The following is a 16,702-nucleotide window of genomic DNA, read 5'->3' as shown; positions in this document are numbered from 1 at the left end:
GCATCAGATAAGCCACAGCCTCTATAGCCTCTAACTCCCAGAAACTGAGTCCCCAGTACACTAAGCCAATAACCACTCCACTAGCCCACAGCACAAGAAGCATGGGACCATGCTCCTTGTGCCCCAGAATCGGAGATCAACTTTAAAAGCCAGGAAAAAGGCAAACACCATGAGCAAGGAAAACAAGGAGCATAGATTCTTATGATGAAAACAGCGAAGATCAAAACACAAATTCAGAAGAGGACGGCATTGTCACTATACCTATGTATGAAACCTTGAAGGGGAATGTAAATTGATCTCAAGCCCAAAAAGCTTTCTTGGAAGAGCTCAGGAAGCATTTTAAAAGTCAAATTAGAGAGGCAAAAGAAAAATTGAACAATTCCTTCGAAAATACAATTTACAAACCAGAAAAAAAAGTACACTGAAGAAAACAACTCTGTAAAAGGAAGAATTGATTTTGATAGTCTTACCTCTTCTTAGCAATGCAAGGACCTAAAACAACTCCAAAAGATTCATAATGGAAAATGCCATCCACATCCAGAGAAAGAAATATGGAGTCTGAATGCAAATCGAAGCATGCTATTTGCTGTCTCTCTCTTTTTTTTGTTTAGTTTAGTTTTTTTCTTTCTCATGATTCCTCCCATTCATTCTAATTCTTCTATACATGACTAATGTGAAAATATGTTTAATAAGAATGTATATGAAGAGCCTATATTGTATTGCATGCTGTCTTGTGGAGAGGGGGGAGAAGGGAGGTGGAGAAAACTTAAAACTTAGGAAAGTGAATGTTGAAAATCAAAAATAAATATTTTTTTTATTGACCTCATCATTGTTCATAAATGGTTAGGCATTGATGATGGTAGTGTGACATTTTCCTGCAAGTGGCAATTGCACTGTCATGAGCCTTACATTAAAATTCACCCAGAATTATAAGCTTATCCTCTTTTGACACATTGATGATAAGGGTCTCTAGGTATTCATGTTTTTCTTTGAGCAGTTCTGTGCCAGTGTCTCCCATGTCACACAATCATTTCTGAAGTTCTCCAGAGAGACCTCAAGACTGTCCTTGTATCTCTTTTTCTGACCACCATGTGACCACTTGCCATGTGTGAGTTCTCCATAAAACAGTCTTTTTAGCAAGCATATGTTTGACGGTCAAACAACATGGCCAATCCATCACAGTTGCACTCTCTTTAGTAGAGTTTGAATGCTTGACAGTTTAGTTTGAGAAAGGACCTCAGTATCTGGTATCTTCTCCTGCCAGGTGATCTTCAGAATCTTCCTAAGACAATTCAGATGGAAGGAATTCTTTTTCCTGGTGTGGAGCTGGTATACTGTCCAGTTTTCACAGGCATGCAACACTGAGATTGGCACAATGACTCTACAGACCTTCAGTTTGTCAGTCTAATATCTCTTCTCTCCCACACTTTCCTTCAGAGCCTCCCAAACACTGTGTTAGCTCTGGAAATGTATGTGCCAACCTCATTATCAATGTGTACAACCCTGGAAAGTACACTACCAAGGTTTAGACTCTCTGCCAAAATGCTTACTGGCGTGTGGTCACTGTGCATGCTACAACATCTTGGAGCCACAGGTGAGAGTTGGGTGGAACAGGGGGACACCAAGGGTGGAAAGCAGCCCTGAGAACACCTCAGCAGTCCTCACACCAGAGGTACTAGTGTTCCCTGAAACACTCTACACTCCAGTTTGCATGACTGCACATATATAAGCTATGTCATTTTGTTTGCTTTCTCAATCAGAGAGGTTGGGAGAAGAGAGAAGTTGGAATTCAAAATTTTAAATACGTATACATACATTCACATATACATATATATGTGTGTGTACATAAGTACATATGTGTATATAGATTTTACATATATTTGATTAAAAATATTGTTTTTTTTTTGCAGGGGGGAAGGCAGGGAAATTGGGGTTAATTGCCCAAGGTCACACAGCTAGTAAATATGTTAATTGTCTGCACCCAGATTTGAACTCAGGTCCTCCTGACTCCAGGGCCAGTGCTCTATTCACTGCACCACCTAGCTGCCCCCACCAAAATATTTTTCTTAAAGTAAATGTTACTACATTTTAAAGAAGTGATTTCAATAGCTACCTTGCATGTTGCAAGATATCTTCTTGACCAGGGCAACCTGTAGTTAGAATAAGTATTTTATTTTTATTTAGCTTTTTGGTCTTCCTCTAGGAATAGCACTCTTTATGTTGCCCTCATGATATCATGCTGATGATAGCATGAGATCAAGTCCTGGTAGAATAATGATGTTTCCATTTTTTATTGCTGTTTTTTGGTTTGTTTCTATACAATGGGATTATATGGTACTAGATTCAGTGTCCCTCAAAGACAGAATGAAGGGTAACATATTAAGGCAAATATAGAAATGACCAGAACAAAAGAATATTACTTAATTGATTAAAAGCAACCTGGGATTATTCTCAGATCAGTTGAGTTCAAGATTTTTACAGATGACTTGAATAAAGCAATATATTTCCTTCTCACATAATTGCTACATTAGAAGACAAAAATGAACTTTAAAATGATCTCTAAATTTAGTCAGGGAGTTATTATTTGATGGAAGGTTATCCCACACTAGGAGTTACTTTGTTATAAAATAATGTATCAGTTAATTAAACTTTGTGTGAATAAGTTTTTTTTTTCATGTCATCATATAACTCAGGTCCAGATGATGTCTCCATCCCACATAATCTGGCAATCGATATATGAAGTACACATTAGTTGTGCTTTCCTCAATGCACAAATTGTTTCCAAATTCAATTAATTCTATTATTCAAGAAGAGTTCTTCTTTGTGTTTAGCTATTCCATATTAAATCTGAATTCAAATAATTTGAATAATGAAAAATCATTTTTTTTTTTACTTCAAGTCTGAACTGTTACCCATTGCCATCTGACCTATGTTTATAGACTAAGGATTTCTGGGTTTCCCTACCCATTTCCTCAATGCACCTTTTTGATTTGTGGGACGTTCCATCAGCCCTGAAGTTGGACTTTACTTTAAAGTGTTGTTTCTCCCAGTTGGAGTGTGAATTCATTCAGGGTAAAGACTGTCTCACTCTTTCTATTTGTATCCCAGTCATGGCATATAATAAAGTGATTAATAAATGCATTTTTCACTAAGTCATTCATTCATGAGAGACTGCATATGTAAAATAAATATGTAACCATTTAATATCCAAGTATATGAACATACTCATCATTGTGTTTCCTATAGTCACTGTTCATTTCTATTCCCTTTGCCCAGACCCTACCAAGGACTTCAGCATTTCAGGACTGGATTATTTCAATAACCTCATCTCTCCAGCCTCTAGGCTCCAATTCTACCTCACCACCAATACTCTTCATTTAACTATATACCTTACTACCAGCCTAATCTTCCTAAAAGAAAACATAAATCATTTCACTCCCCAACTCAAAACTTTGTGATTCCTTAATTTCCAAAGAAATAAAGGATATATTCAGCTTGTCATTCAAAGCTGCATACGTTAGGTTCCCAAACTACTTTTCCAAAATCATATACCTCTACACACATTCTAGCCACTAATTAAATTAATACACTTCGTGTTTGCCACCCCCACATTTGTGTTTGTGTTCTATGTTGTGTTTCTATGCCTGCAGTATGATCCCCTATTTTCAACTCTCTCAGATCTCTATCTATCCTTGAAGGCATAACTTTAGTGATACCCCTTCTTTTAAACTTTCTCTCATCACTTCAGACAAACATGATCCTTAGTTCCTTAGAAATCTGGTGGCTCATTGTATATTCCAAATATTTGCATTGTTCAAACACTATATCATATTATTGAGGTACATGGATTTTTCCACCTATGATAAATGTAACGTCTGTAGGCTATGAAATTCATTATTTTATTAAAAAACCTTTTGGTCATGTTGAAATAATTATGATGAACATTTTAATTCATACAGTAGGAAGAAGCAGTCTATGCACTAACATCTGTTGTACAGAAAGAGAAAGAAGCTGAATACTATGAAGACCCAGGAAATCTCTTCCATTTAAATCAATCAATACTTTAATATTCAGTGACCTCAATCAAAAACTGTTTTCAGGGATGATGGTAAAACATATGTTGGCAAATTCTGTTAAGAAATATAAAAAAGGGGGCAGGTAGGTGGCACAGTGAGTAGAGCACTGGCTCTGGAGTCAGGAGGACCTGAGTTCAAATCTGACCTCAGACACTTGACACATGTACTAGCTGTGTGACCTTGGGCAAGTTACTTAACCCCAATTGCCCTGCCACCCAAAAAAAGAAAAAAAAAGAAATTTAAAAAAATAAAGAAAATGAGAGAAGTTAGTTACTTGTAGACTATGCAGAAGTCCTAAAATGATCTATCATAAACGCTTTCTTTAAAAAAGAGGTACATAATAAGCACTGAATAACAGTAAAGTTAAATTATTTATGGTTTAACAGAGAGAAAACTCCTAGATAGCAATGTAGGCATCATAGCAGAATCATCTTTCTATATGCAGTTAGACAACAAATGGTGAGAACAAAAATCAAAGTAATATGTAGGAGAAAGACTAAAACTTCTAAGAGGATATGGCATCCAAATGAAACAGCTGAAATATCACCTGTTTAACGGAACTATTGATGCTGAAAAATGAGAAATGACTAAGAAAAAAATAGGAATTGGACCAGATTATCATGATTTACTATGGATTTTTAAGTGATGTTAATCAATTCCTTAAGGCAGACATTCTACAAAAGATCCAAAAGATCCTACATACCACTTCATTCAGCAAACACATAATATTTTTTTTCATACACACATGTGCACACATTTAAAGACATACATACATATATGTATGTATGTATGTGTGTATATGCATATATTTAGCCAAGGGCAATACCAAATTACAATACAAATGTATTTAAAAAAACAAATATTGGCTTACCAAATTTTTAGTTTTGTTCTATTATAAAAAGTTTTTGCAAAGTATTGCTTCACAGAGCTATCTTGTGAAATGCAAATTATCCTCCCCCTTGTAGAAATACTTCCTGAACAATAATTTCATATTTATTTTTCAAGCTATAATATGGAGTATATTAAGGTAGTACACTTCATGGGCTCTTAACAGACATAAATTGGACAGAAGCTAAAGATGTCAATTCATTTTCATAATGTAAATTTGAAAATACTAGCAATAATTGACATGTCTCTCATAGCAGTTCTAATTTCCTAGTAAAATCAATGTTAACACTTTTCCAAAGACTGATGTAGCTGTTTAAAGTTTTCAGATAATTCAAAGGCTTTTGAATTATTACTTGAACTCAACAAACAGTTCTGCTAAAATAAATAATGTTTAAATACATCAGAGAAAAAAGTAAGAATGCTGATCAAATTGAACACTCACAGTGAAATATGAACACTACTATTCATTAATCAGAAGGAAATACTTCTTACAAACAACACATTTTACTTGACAGGATATCTCTCTCTGACACTTTTGTGGGAATTTGATCCTCATTGAAAGCTTCTCTTCTTGGTCATAGTGTGCAGCCCAAGTAAAACACATACACACATATGCACCCACTCATCCACCTCCCCCCAACACACATAACACAAATGAAATAGATACTTAGGGTATAGTATAGATTCCTGATTTGATAGAAAATGCAATTTTCATTAAAAGTACAGCAAAAGGAATATGGAGCTCAGATCAACTTTAATAAATCTCATGATATTACCATGAAGCTTGCAAACATAGGAATGAGCTTCAAATGGGAGTTTCTCCATTAAAGCAGAAAATTACATGAAAAAGTTTCTGCTCCAAAGCACAACTTTCACATATGATGGATTGCTTTACATTCACATAAGATAAATTTAAATGTTCTTGCTGTTTGAATAAATATGAAACCCTGAGCAAACATCTAATTGAAAAAGGATCTGTAACAGTAAAAATGCAGAAATAAATTTATTATGAATAGGTCTCAAATGGATATAGCTCTAAATTAGGGCTAATAACTTGAAATAATGAATACTATTAAAAATAATAAATGTGTCCATATGCATAATTTTAATCATATTGAATAAATAGGGAGTATATATACATATAATTATACATACATATATACATATATATGTAATACTTAGGTTAATAATAGGAATGAAAGAAGGATTTATCAAGTACCTACTATATGTCTGCCCTTGTGATGAGCACTTTACAAATATGATCTCATTTTTTCCTTGCAACAACTTGAAGGCTAGATGTTGTTCTGTTGTTTTCATTATTAATTTTAATGAAGATTTTTTTTAGTTTTTTAGTTTACAGCACTCAGTTCTACATGATTTTGAGTTCCAGAATTTCTTCCCCTCCCTCACCCCAAGATGGCATGGAATCCGATATATCTTCCACATATAACTTCACATTAAACTTATTTACACAATAATCAAATTGTAAAGAAGAATTGTGACCAATGGAATGAATCAGGAGAAAGAAGAAATAAAACCAAAAACAAACAAACAAAACAAAAACAAAAGAGAAAAAAAGGATAGCAAATAGTTTGCCTCAATCTGCATTCAGACTCCATAGTACTTTGGACATAGATAGCTCTCTCCTTTGGAGTTTCTTTGAACCTTGTATTGCTGGGAAGAGCCGAGTCTATCAAGGTTAGTCATCACAGAATCCACATACCTGTGGTTGTGTATAATGTTCTCCTAGTCCTGCTCTGCTCACTCAGCATTATATCATGTAGGTTTTTCCAGGTAATTATGAAGTCCATACCTTCCCCATTCCATGTAGCACAATAGTATTCCATTGCATTCATATACCACAACTTGTTCAGCCATTCCCCAATTGATGGGCATCCCCTTGATTTCCAATTCTTTGCTACTATGAAAAAAGTTGCCATAAACATTTTTGTATGTAGGGGTCCTTTTCCCACTTGTATAATGTCTTTGGGATACAGCCTGAGAAGTGGTATTGCTGGGTCAAAGGGTATGAACATTTTTATAGCCCTTTGGGCATAGTTCAAAATTGTTCTCCAGAATGGCTGGATCAGTTCACAACTCCACCAGCAATGTAACAGTTTTGCAATTTTCCTATATCCTCTCCAGCATTTATCATCTTGTTGTTTTGTCATTTCAGCCAATCTGACAGGAGAGATGTGGTACCTAAGAGTTGTTTTGATTTTCATTTCTGTAATGAGTAGTGATTTAGAGCATTTTTTTTAACATGCCTATATATATCATTAATTTCTTCCTTGGAAAATTGCCTGTTCATACCCTTTGACCATTTCTTAATTGGGGAATGACTTGTATTCCTATAAATTTGGCTCAGTTCCCTGTATATTTTAGAGATGAGTCTTTTATCAGAGACCCTAGATTTAAAGATATTCTCCCAATTTTCTGCTTCCCTCCTAAACTTGGTTGAATTGGCTTTATTTATACAAAAACTTTTCAATTTAAAGTGACAATTATCCAGTTTTCCTTTTGTAATGCTCTCCATCTCTTGTTGTGTCATGAATTCTTTGCTTTCCCATAAATATGATAAGTAAACAATTCCTTGATATTCTCAATTGCTTATAGTATCAGCCTTTATTCCTAAATTTTGAAACTGTTTTGACTTTATTTTGGTATAATGTGTAAGATACTGGTTTATGTCCAGTTTCTGCCCTACCATTTTCCAATTTTCCCAGCAGTTTTTGGGAAATAGTGAATTCTTAAACCAGAAGCTGGATTCTTTGGGTTCATCAAAGAGTAGATTGCTGTAGTCATTGATTACTCCATCTTGTGTACCCAACCTATTCAATAGATCTACACCTCTGTTTTTTAGCCAGTACCAAGTACTTTTGTTGGCTGCTGCTTTATAGTACAGTTTAGTATCTGGTATGGCTAGGCCACCTTTCTGAACATTTCTTTTCATAATTCCCAAAATATTCTAGACCTCTTGTTCTTCCAGATTAATTTTGTTATTATTTTATCTAGCTCCATAAAATAATTTTTGGTAGTTAAATTCACATGGTGCTGAATAAGTAAATTAATTTAGGTAAAATTGTCATTTTTGTTATTTTAGCTCTGCCTAACCACAAGCATTTGATATTTTTCCATTTATTTAGATCTGAATTCATTTGTGTAAAAAGTGTTTCACAATTGTGTTCTTATAGGCCCTGGGTTTGTCTTGGCAGGTAGACTCCCCAATATTTTATAGTGTCTACAGTAACTTTGAATGGAATTTCTCTTTCTATCTCTTGCTGTCAGGCTTTGTTAGTGATGTATAGGAATGCTGAGGATTTATGTGGGCTTATTTTATATGCTGCAACTTTGCTAAAGTTGTTTATTATTTCAAGTAGTTTTTTACTTGATTCTCTAAATAAATCATCATATCACCTGCAAAAAGTGATAATTTAGTTTCTTCTTTGCATATTCTAATTGCTTCAATTTCTTTTTCTTCTCTTATTGCTACAGATAACCTTTCTAGTACCAAATTGAATAGCAGGGGTGATAATGGATATCCTTGTTTCACCCCTGAAATTATTGAGACTGCATGTAGCCTATCCTCATCATAAATAATGCTTGTTGATGGTTTTAGGTAGATGGTATTTATAATTTTAAGAAAGGCTCCATTTATTCCCATACTTTCTAGTGTTTTTAATAGGAATGGGTGTTGTATTTTGTCAAAGGATTTTTCTGCATCTATTGAGATGATCATATGGTTTCTGCTGTTTTTGTTGTTGATATAGTCAATTATGCTGATAGTTTTGCTAATATTGAACCAGTCTTGCATTCCTGGAATAAATCCTTCATGGTCATAGTGTATTATTCTCATGATAAGTTTCTGCAATCTTTTTCTAATATTTTATTTAAAATTTTTGCATCAATATTCATTAGGGAAACTGGACTATAATTTTCTTTCTCTCTTTTGACTTTCCCTGGTTTAGGTATTGGTACCATACTTGTGTCATAAAAATCATTTGGTAGGACTCCTTCTTCACCAATTTTCCCAAATAGTATATAAACTATAGGAATTAAATGTTCTTTAAATGTTTGATAAAATTCACATGTAAAACCATCTGGCCCTGGAGATTTTTTTCCTAGGGAGTTCATTGATAGCTTGCTCAATTTCTTTTTCTGAGATGGGGTCATTTAGGTATTTTACTTCCTCTTCTGTTACCCCGGGCAAATTATATTTTTGTAAATATTCATCCATATCTCTAAGGTTGTCAAATTTATGGGCATAAAATTAGGCAAAATAATTCCTAATTATTGTTTTAAGTTCCTATTCATTGAGGGTGAATTTACCCTTTTCATTTTTGATACTGGTAATTTGATTATCTTCTTTAATTTTTTAATCAAATCAACCAAAGTTTTATCAATTTCATTTTTTTTCATAAAACCAGCTCTTGGTTTCATTTATTAATTTAATAGTTTTCTTGATTTCAGTTTTATTATTCTCAACTTTGATTTTCAATATTTCTAATTTGACATTTAATTGGGGATTTTCAATTTGTTCTTTTTCTAGCTTTTTCAGTTACATGCTCAATTCATTGACCTCCTTTTTCTCTATTTTATTCATGTAAGCATTTAGAGATATAAAACTTCCCCTAAGAACTGCCTTTGCTGCATTCCATAAGTTTTGGTATGTTGTCTCACTATTGTCATTCTCTTAAATGAAGCTATTAATTGTTTCTATGATATTTTCTTTGTCCCACTCATTCTTTAGAATTAGATTATGTAGTTTCCAATTAATTTGTAGTTTATTTTCCCATGGTTCTTTATTGCAAATATTTTTTATTGCATCATTACCTGAAAAGATTGCTTTGGTTACTTCTGCCTTTCTGCATCGGATTGTGAGGATTTTATGCTGTTGTCCATGGTTAATTTTAGATTATGTGCCATGCCCCACTGAGAAAATAGTATACTCCTTTTTATCCCCATCCAGTTTTCTACAGAGGTCTATCATATATGTCTTTTCTAAAAGTCTATTTACCTCTTTAATTTCTTTCTTGTTTACTTTGAGGTTAGATTTATGAAGTTCAGAGAGGTGGCAGGACTGAGGTCCCCTACTATTATAGTTTTGCTATTACTTCCTGTAACTCTCTTAACTTCTCCTCTAAGAATCTGCATTCTATACCTCTTCGTGCATGTATTTTAAATAATGATATTGCTTCATTGTTTATGGTGCCTTTCAGCAGGATGTAGTGTCCTTCCTTATCTCTTTTAATTAAATCTATCTTTACTTTTGCTTTGTGTGAAATTAGGATTGCTACCCCTCCTTTTTTTTTAATTTAGCTGAAGCACGATATTCTACTCCAGCCTTTTGCATTTACCTTGTGTGTATTCCCCTGTTTCAAATGTGTTTCGTGTAAACAGCATATTGTCTGATTATGGTTTTTAATTCATTCTGCTATCTGCTTCTGTTTTATGGAAGAGTTCATCCCATTCACATTCACAGTTATGATTACTATCTGTGTCTTTTTCTCCATTCTATTCCCCCTGCCCTGTTTGTGCTTTTATTTTTTTTCCCTTTTCCCATCTACTTCTCAACAGAGTTTTGCTTTGGACTGCTCCCTTCCTCAGTTTACCATCCCTCTTGATTCCTCTCCTTTATCTTTCCTTTTTCCCCTTGTTCCTTCTTCCCTGCCTTCTGACCACACTCCTCCCTTTTCTTTCCCCTTTCCCCTCCTACTGCCTGCAGGACAAATTTGATTCCTATACTTATCAGGGTATGTTATTCCCTTATGGAACCATATCCGATGACAGTAAACCTCAAATACTACTCTTCTCCCTCCCTTCTTTCCTTCTATTATAATATGTTTTTGTGCCTCTTCATCTGATGTAATTTTCCCTTTTCCCCTACCTCCTTACCTCTTCTCCCAGAACGATCCATTTATATCTCTTACTTATATTTTTTATTATTATATCGGTTATTTTATACTGACACTCACAATCTATGAATATCCCTTTCAATTGTCATAATTATACTATTCTCAAGACTGACATATATATATATATATATATTATGTGTATATATATATGTATATATATTATGTGTATATGTATATATATATATATATATATGTAACAAAGTAATCTATATAAGGTTGTACTTAATTAGCCTTATTGATTAACTAGATTTTTTAATCCATTTACCTTTTTATGTCTCTCTTGATTTTTGTATTTGGAGATCCAATTTTCCATTGACCTCTGGCCTTTTCATCAGGAAGGTCTGGAATTCCCTTATTTCATTGAGTGTCCATCTCCTTGCCTGGAAAATTATGCTCAATTTTGCTGGGTAGTTGATTCTTGGTTGTAGTCCAAGCTCCTTTGCTTTTTGGTAACATCATATTCCAATTTCTCCTGTCATTTAATGTAGAAGCTAAAAGATCCTGTGTGATCCTGACTGTAGTTCCATGATATTTGAATTCTTACTTTCTAGCTGTTTGCAGTATTTTCTCCTTGACCTGGTAGTTCTGGAATTTGGCTATAGTATTTCTTAAAGTTTTCAATTTGGGATCTCTTTCAGGGAGCAATTGGTGGATTGTGTCAATGACTACTTTACACTCTGGTTCTAGCACCTCTGGGCAATTTTCCTTAAGAATTTCATGGAAGATTCTGTCAAGATTCTTTTTTTCATCATAGCTTTCCAGTAGACCAATGATTCTTTGATTGCCTCTACGGGGTCTATTTTCCAGGTCAGTTGTTTTTCCAATCAGATATTTCACATTTTCTTCTATTTTTTCATTCTTCAGATTTTGTTTGATTGATTCTTCATGTGTCATAGAGTCATTAGCTTCTACTTGCCCAATTCTAATTTTTAATGTTTTGGTTTCTTCCTTTATCTTCCTTATCTCCCTTTCCATTTGGTTAATTTAATTTTCAATGAGACATTTTCTCCATTTTTATTCTGATTCTCCTTAACCATTTCACTAATTCTCCTTTTTAAAGATTTGTTTTCCTCAGGGAATTTTTTTTCCATTTTTCCATTTTTTCCATTTTTTCTTTTACCTCCCTAATTTGGTTTTTAAAGTCCTCCTTGAGTGATTCCAGTAACGATCTTTGGTCGGGAGACCAGTTCACTTTCCCATTTTGAGGTTCCAGATGTGGGTGTAGTGTCCATGCTGTCCTCTTCTGAATTTTTATTTTGATCTTCCCTGTCTCCATACTGTGAAAGCTTCTTACCGTTCTTTTTCATGGTGTTCTTTTCCTCCTGGTTTCTAAAGTGGATCTCTGCTTCTGGGGTTCAGGGGGTTCTGTCCCAAGTTTCTTGTGTTGGGATCTAGCTTTATGTGCTATGGCCTCTGGTTTTGTGAGGTTTGGGGCAGGGGTGGTCTGGCTGATGGGAGTCTCCTCTTCCCCCAGACTATTCTACTGCATGGGTGGTCCCAGCTCTTTGTCTGTGCTGGTGTCTACCACTTCCCCTGGCTGTGCAAAGCCATGTCTGGGGTCCTGGCATTGATGTTTGTTAGCTCTGCCCCCTGGGGTTTGATTATTCTCATTGTTCCATGGAGGCAAGGGCTGCTGGGGCACCTCTCTTCCTGCATGAGTCTCCTGCCACCATAGGAAGGTCCCTGTCCCCAACTTCTTTCACTACTGAAGCCCCACTTCTGGCTCCTCTGTTTCTCCTGAGGTAGTATTCTCTGGGTTTATTCAAGGGAGTGATGAGAGCCATTTAGACTGTGGGTTGGAGGCCTCTTGGCTAGCTGCTTCTGCAGCCCCAGGCTCTGTGCTCTGACAGACTCCCATCCTAGGCTGAGAGGCCTAAGGCTGGATAACAGCCATAGCCAGTACTTCTGCCCTGGGGTTGTTCCTGCTCCAGTGTTTTGCTCACCCACCAACCTCCCAGATCGGCACACTGGCTGGATTCCTCTGCTGTTCCTGGTTGATTTGGTCTGAAGTCCTTGTGTGTGCCTGGCTCTCCTGCCCCTCTCAGTCTACTAATGGCTTCTAAATCTCTCAGATATGCTCAGATACACTTTTTTAGATATATCTGACAGAATTTGTGAGAGAGCTCCAGGATTTTGTACCTTTCACAGTACCATCTTGGCTCTGCCCTCCCCCTTTGTTGTTATTATCATAATTATTATTGCATTGTACATTTGACAGAACTGAGACAAATGGGGGTAAGGGACTTACTCGAGGTCACTAAGCTTGGTAAATGTCTGAAGTCACATTTGAACTTAGGTTTTCCAGTTTGAAAATCCAGTGCTTTATTGCTTTTTCTGTTATTCTAACTAGTAGAGGAAACTATATACTTGGTATAGATACCATTCCAGATGTTTCAATGTGATCATAATTACAGAAATTATCATTTTACTGAATAAGTCTAGAATTACAAAAAATGAATGTTCCAAGTCATACATGCTAATTCCAAAATTCTATTGAATACAAATTCAAATTACATATACCACTATTTTGGAAGGTTTTTGTTTTTTGGTGGCACTTGTGCAGACTTGGTAATGAAACTTGGAAAACCTAGATAACAAAAATAGTTTGGTGACCATGCACTTTGCTTATCTGTGGTTTACATGAAGCAATCTAAATTTTGGTTTCTTGTGCTAAGGTTCAGTTGAGTCAATTAGCATGAGTAGTCCTGCTTTTAAGCACAAATTATTCAGCAATTGTTGACAGAAGAGGAGCATAGGAGAAAAATAGTATAGGAGGAAAAAGCAGAGCAGTTGCTTCATATACACATCAGAGGAGTGGAACAAAGGCAGGAATTTCAGTAGTTACTAGGAGATTATCTGATTCAAGAAAATCAAAACTATTCAAAAGAGCTGACTGGAAAAGAAGAATCCTCTGCCCATTGAAGAACTCTAGGAATTTGAAAGCCTGGGGACCTTTTCCTTTACTTCTACCTGCAGCATAAAAAGTAAAAATAGAGAAGGCCCGTACCTTAGCTGGCCTGCTCGCCCGCCCGCCTGCCGGCTTCCTGACCCCGACTGTAGGTGTACGTGCGTGCGTGTGAGTGAGTGAGTGAGTGATTGTATGTATGTGTGCGCGGGGGGCCGTGTCAACGAGACGCCAAGGGCAGCCGCCGCCGCCACCACCAAACGGACATGTTGGAGCCCAGCGCCGCCACCGCCTCCTTTTTTTTTCCTTCCTCTGAACGGGACTGAACTGGGGACCTGGCCGTCACCGCCTCCGCCTCCTCTAGTCGCCGCTAGCCCCCCATCTGCCGCCTCCTCCGCCCGGACCTCCACGTCCTAGCCAGTCTTGTCTCTCACTCTCCCGGCCCGGCCTCTCCGCCCAGCTCCCCCGCCGGCTCCCCCTGCAACGCGAGGTCTATGAAACCGGCTGGCCCGGAGCAGCCGCCGCAGCGCGAACATGGACGCCGTCAACGCCTTCAACCAGGAGGTTCATTCTCTTTTGGCAGAGAAAACAGGAACAGAATTTATACCAAATAGTCTTCACCCTCCTCTTGCCAAAGAACAATCCCCTGTAACAAACAGTATTTTTTAAGAGGAAAAAAATCAGCACAACTGATTGATACATTGAAAAATTCTGAAAGTCTGAAGACATACAATATATTGTGGATCTCCCACCTCCACATAGGGCTCTTTTCACTCATGGATATGAAGCCTCCCATTTCTCGGGCTAAGATGATTCTCATTACTAAAGCTGCCATTAAAGCCATTAAGCTTTACAAGCATGTAGTCCAGATTGTAGAAAAGTTCATCAAGAAGTGTAAACCAGAATATAAGGTTCCAGGACTATATGTAATTGACTCAATTGTGCGGCAGTCTCGTCATCAGTTTGGAACAGACAAGGATGTTTTTGGGCCAAGATTCTCTAAAAATATAACAGCCACATTCCAGTATTTATATCTCTGTCCATCTGAAGATAAGACAGTTGCCCATCCTCTTGTCTCCATGTCCCCCCAAAATCCTGTGCCTGGACAGCATTCTCTCTTCATCTCCGTCTCAGAAATCTTCACTTTTCTTCAGGACACAGCTCAAGCATCACCTTTTATATGAAGACTTTCCTGACTCTCTCAACTCATAGTGCCCACTTTCCCTTGTACATATTTTATATATTTATCTGTATAAAGCACACTTTAATTGCTTAATAAATGTTTTTGATAATTGAAAAAAATAAAAAAATAAAAAATAAAAAGTAAAAATATCTCAGAAGATTTTCAGCCTTGCTACTAATTGCTTATGGTTTGAAAAGGAGAAACCTTTCAGAGACAAATGAGAAGACCTGAACAGATTGGTGGATTCCAGACTTTAGGGAAGTGTTGGGATAAGAAAGTAGGCCACCTTCCCTAGCATTTCTTTTCATTAATTTCCTTGATATTCTGTAACTTTTGTTCTTCCAGATGAATTCTGTTATTTTATTGAGCTCTGCAAAACATTTTTTGGTAGTTTGATTGGTATGTCAGTGAATAAATAATTTATTTTGGGAAAAATTGTCATTTTTATTATATTAGCTCTGCCTAACCACAAGCAACTGGTGTTTTCCATTTATTTAGATATGAATTTATTTGTGTGAAAAGTGTTTTGTAATTGTGCTCATACAGTCCTGGGTTTGTCTTGGCAGATCAACTCCCAAATGTTTTATATTGTCTTCTGTACCTCTAAATGGGATTTCTCTTTCTATCTCTTGTTTTTTGGCTTTGTTAGTAATACATGGGAATGCTTATGATTAATGTGGGTTAATTTTACATCCTTCAACATTGCTAAAGTTATTTATTATTTCAAGTAGTTTTTACTTGATTCTCTAGGATTTCCTAAGTAAATCATCATATCATCTGCGAAGAGTTACAACTTAGTTTCTTCTTTGCTTATTCTAATTCTTTCACTTTCCTTTTCTTTTCTCCTCTTATTATTAAAGCTAACATTTCTAATACCACATTTTATAACAGGGGCGATAATGGATATCCTTGTTTCACTCTGGATCTTATTGGGAATGCATCTAGTTTATCCCCATTACATATAATGCTTCTGGATGGTTTTAGGTACATGCCACTTATGATTTTAAGGAAGACTCCATTTATTTCTATGCTTTCTAGTGTTTTTAATAGGGATAGTTGTGTTTTTTCAAAAGCTTTCTCTGCATCTATTGAGATAATCACAGTTTCTGCTAGTTTTGTTGTTGATATGATCAATTATGCTGATAGTTTTCCTAATATTGAACCAGCCTTGCATTCCTGGAATAAATCCTACCTGGTCAGAGTGTATTATTCTCATGATAAGTTGTTACAATCTTTTTGCTAGTATTTTATTTAAATTTTTGGCCTCAATATTCACTAGGGAAAGCATTCCGTAATTTTCTTTATCTGTTTTGACCCTTCCTGGTTTAGTTATTAGTACCATATTTGTGTCATAAAAAAAATTCGGTAGGATTCCTTCTTCACTTGTTTTCCCAGGTAGTCTATAAATTACGGAAATTAATTGTTCATTAAATGTTTGATAGAATTCACATACAAATAGATCTGGCCCTGGAGATTTTCTCCTGGGTAGCTTTTTGATGGCTTGTTCAATATCTTTTTCTGAGATGAAATTATTTAGGTATTTTTTCCTCTTCTGTTAAACTGTGCAATTTATATATTTTTTTTGTAAATATTCACCCATTTCCCTAACACTTTCAAATTTATGGGCATACAATTGGCAAAATAATTGTTAATTGTTATTTCAATTTCTTCTTCAATGGAGATGATTTCACCCTTTTCATTTTTGATACTGATAATTTGGTTTTCTTCTTTTTCT

The 16,702-nt window shown here is 35.8% G+C and overlaps 1 protein-coding gene across 1 annotated transcript; it reads left to right on the top strand.

Moving 5' to 3' along the window:
- Nucleotides 1-14,297: 14,297 nt before the first annotated feature.
- On the top strand, nucleotides 14,298-14,968 carry LOC118854744 (SR-related and CTD-associated factor 4-like). The gene is made up of 2 exons (XM_036765012.1): nucleotides 14,298-14,348; nucleotides 14,549-14,968. Exons 1-2 carry the CDS (start codon nucleotides 14,319-14,321, stop codon nucleotides 14,966-14,968), a joined length of 450 nt encoding a protein of 149 aa, XP_036620907.1. The 5' UTR covers nucleotides 14,298-14,318.
- Nucleotides 14,969-16,702: the final 1,734 nt, after the last annotated feature.

Source organism: Trichosurus vulpecula, chromosome 6, assembly GCF_011100635.1.
Source record: "Trichosurus vulpecula isolate mTriVul1 chromosome 6, mTriVul1.pri, whole genome shotgun sequence".
Lineage (NCBI taxonomy): Eukaryota > Metazoa > Chordata > Mammalia > Diprotodontia > Phalangeridae > Trichosurus > Trichosurus vulpecula.
The sequence above is the reverse complement of the archived record's forward strand: the minus strand, read 5'-3'. Positions and strand labels throughout refer to the sequence as shown.